At 31.9% G+C, this 3,654-nt stretch overlaps 1 protein-coding gene across 1 annotated transcript in view; it reads right to left on the bottom strand.

The window, feature by feature from the left end:
* The window catches only part of Usp34 (ubiquitin specific peptidase 34), a 190,561-nt gene that overhangs the window by 120,808 nt on the left and 66,099 nt on the right, over nucleotides 1-3,654 (bottom strand). Inside the window, exons 23-24 of the mRNA XM_013022457.1 lie at nucleotides 2,246-2,345; nucleotides 1,971-2,130 (exon numbers count right to left, since the gene is read on the bottom strand). Coding sequence (XP_012877911.1) covers nucleotides 1,971-2,130; nucleotides 2,246-2,345 — 260 coding nt within the window. The remainder of the gene's footprint in view (nucleotides 1-1,970; nucleotides 2,131-2,245; nucleotides 2,346-3,654) is intronic.

Genomic DNA, 3,654 nt, shown 5'->3' on the forward strand with positions numbered 1-3,654 from the left:
TTTTTTCTTTTTGCTTATGTGGTGCTGAGGAATCGAACCCAGGGCCTCAGGCATGCAAGGCAAGTGCTCTACCACTGAGCCACCTTCCCAGCCCCAATTTTATTTACCTTCTAGTTCCACTTATATTATATAAATTGGATAACTATGTTATCTTTTAACCTAAAACATGAACAAAGACAAAGGAAAAGATAAAAAAACTTCTTCACATAGAATATGGTGCCATGAGCTTGTAATCCAAGCTATTGGGGTAATATATATATACATATATGTACATATATACATGTATATATACACACATATATATACATACATATGTATACATATGTGTATACATACACACACAGAGGAGAATCTGGGTTAGAGGCATGACTCAAGTGGTAGAACACTTGACTTGGAAGCTTACAGCCCTCAGTTTAAAACCCAGTATCACCAAAAGAAAAAAAGAGTGCTCTGATTCATTAAACTAATAAAAGGCATTATTAAATCCTTGGGGGGGGGGGAATGTTTTATGTTTATGCCAGTCCTAGGGCTTGAATTCAGGCTTTGTGCACTATCACTGAGCTTTTTTTTTTTCTTTTTTCCCTCAATGCTAACATTCCACAAATTGAACCACAGATCCATTTCCAGCTTTTATTTGATTAAATTGGAGATAAAGAACCATGGGGACTTTGCTGCCTGAACTGGCTTGAATGGAGATCCTCAGATCTCAGCATCTTAAAGCAGGTTAGAATTACAGATGTGAACCACCAGGGTCTGGCCAACTGTAGTTTTAAAAGTATTTATATATTTATTACAATGCTAACTATTAGTAATAATACACTGTACAAGGCTTTAGGGCTTGGACCAACAGTCTCTATTGATTTGATTTTTGATATACAAAAACCTTTAGAAGAAATGGTAAATTGTTAACAATAACTAGTTCTTATAGGAAGACAGCAATCACAGAAAATGTAAACTGTCTATCTTAATGGAATATCTGACTATTATATTTATTGTTTTACAAATTTGAGTAAGAGAACACATTTATTTTACTAAAGTGATCAAAGTATGAGACACTGATGTTTCTGTGAAAAATATTAAAAGTTTTCTTACACAATCTTTAAAAATCACGAGGTATAATTTAAACAGAATTTCTACAAATCAAATCATAGTTGAAATAAAGAATTATTCAATGTCCAAGTGCTTCAAATTATTAAGGCATGTTATTTATAAGGAATGTGTAAGATATTCTTTTTTAGTGCTTCTGATATTTCAAGTAAGAAGTTAATATAAAGTGCATGACTTTTTAGTATCAATCTAAGATCTGAAGTTGAAAGAAGTTATTAATTTTAACAATTTTTCAACACAGTTCTTAGTACTTTCACATTTACTCATAATTAATGACTTTTAACAAACAGAATTTCTTAATTAAAACTATCTACTCACCTTTTATTTTAGTTGAAATATTCATAAATGTTAATTTGCTTTATTTCTGTATTACAGAGTATGTCTAAATTAATTATACAGAGATTCATTAACACAGAATTTTTTTGGTCATGTTTCCATGGTAAATGGAAATTCAAAATTAAAATACTGTCTCCTAGTCCAGGGAGAAAAAAAAACAGCAAATGAAACAAATGACTCAACTTGATTCAACTATGAAAGATTTATTTGATGTTGTTGGTGAGTTTTAGTGCAACTTGTTTTGGTAATGGTATTCCTGCCTTTTCAAATCATAATTCATATCTTCTTAGAGAGGGAATGCTGTGCAGAAATTCTTATTCATGCGTATCTTTTCAGAGTCTAATAATTGTTAAAGTTGTACAATATATATTAGGAAACTATGCTGCCTATTTATAGTGAAATGGTTCATATTCTGAATTAAAAATTAATTATTAATCCTTTAGCATTGGTAATTATGCTTTCTTCCTAAATGTAATAAAAACTTTAATAATGGAAATTCATTCTTATAAGATGGCATAAAAAATTACCTTCTCCTAAATGCTTCCAAATGTGTCTTCAGCATAAGCAATCCTCTTTCTATAACTGTTAGACTTGAGTGTGATTCTTGTTCAAGACTGCTAGAAGCTATCATAAGACTTTCCATGCACTTACTAATGAATTCTTGCTCCTTCTCCAAACCCGTTTTACCTGAAACCCAAACATGATGCATGTATGTTATTATACTCTAAGGAAAATAAAATGAAGTACACATTAGGAAAATATCTTCACATAAAATTACTGAACAAAATTCCAAAAAACTCACCATTAATGTAATAGGAGTTAATATACTGAATGGCTGCTCGACTGACATCACCAGACTGTGCTCTTAAAGCAATGCCCCAAAATTGATCCATACCACATAGCTAGGAAAGAAAAATATGATATCATCTCTAAATTGTGTTTGTTAAATGATGCAACTGATCAGAAGACTATAATATCAAACTGAAAAGCCACCAAGAAAAAATTAAAAACCATCAAAAAAGGGCAATTTCTATTTTACAGAGCTATTAAAGATAAATAAAAGCCTTGAAAATTTCCTCAGCTGGTGAATAATTTTATAACCAATTACCTTGGCTCAAATAAATTCTTTATAAAGTAATTAAACCATACAAGATATTTAGCTCACAAATTATAACTATGAAGTAAAAAATTCTCAAGTCTCCAAATATACTACAAAGATATTAATTAAACCAAGATAAAAATTAGTAAAATCATGCTTGTATGTTTTATCCAGGTTGTATTCACAAGAAATTTAAAGGGTATACTAATCAAATTCTCATGCAAATTTGTGATGTTAACTATAAGATGATAAAAGAAATGGTTTCCATATCAATTATACAAAAAGTCAGGATTCAAAGCTCTCAAAAGACAAGCAGACTAAAGAAAGATAACCTCCGACACTAGGTGAATCCGACACTAGCTTTTTGTCTCCTAAGAAAGTATTCCATCTCTTTACTAAAACATATTAACTCTTAGGCAAATCAAATTGGTCTAGTTTCTGAAACTAACACAGCGAAACTTAGTGATACTGAAGAGGTAACAGAAAAAAAAAAGAAAAAGAAGAAAAAAGAAGCAAAAATAAGCTTGTCATCACTATAAAAATAAAAAATAAAGGAAGATGTCCAAAAAGAATACCAGATACCATACAAAGTAACATTATCTTCATCTTTATACTCTTAACACAAACTTCTAAAGAAATCAATGAGGGGCTGTGAAGGTGGTTCAGTGGTAGAGCTCTTGCCTTGCATGCATGAGGCCCTGGGTTCAATTCCTCAGCACCACATAAGCAGAAAAGGCTGGAAGTGGTGCTGTGGCTCAAGTGGTAGAGCGGATCCTTGAGTTAAGGAGTTGAGGGACAGTGCCCAGGCCCAGAGTTTAGGCCCCACAACAGACCAAAACAATGAAAACAATGAAAAATATGGAAGGACAATATAAAAATTAAAGCTACAAAGTAAAATTACAATAAGGCAAGCTTGAAAGTAAAGGTATTAGAAGAGTGAAAAACAATGTATTCAACAACATCTACTAGATAAATTAGAAAAGTGTAATAATCCTAAACCTAAAATAAGACCACTGGAACATTATGCCTCATGGTTACAAACAGCATAGGCAGCCTGGCACGGGTGGCTCATGCCTGTAATCCTAGCTATTCAGGAGGCTGAGATTTGAGGA

This window comes from Dipodomys ordii, unplaced genomic scaffold, assembly GCF_000151885.1.
Source record: "Dipodomys ordii isolate 6190 unplaced genomic scaffold, Dord_2.0 Scaffold63, whole genome shotgun sequence".
Lineage (NCBI taxonomy): Eukaryota > Metazoa > Chordata > Mammalia > Rodentia > Heteromyidae > Dipodomys > Dipodomys ordii.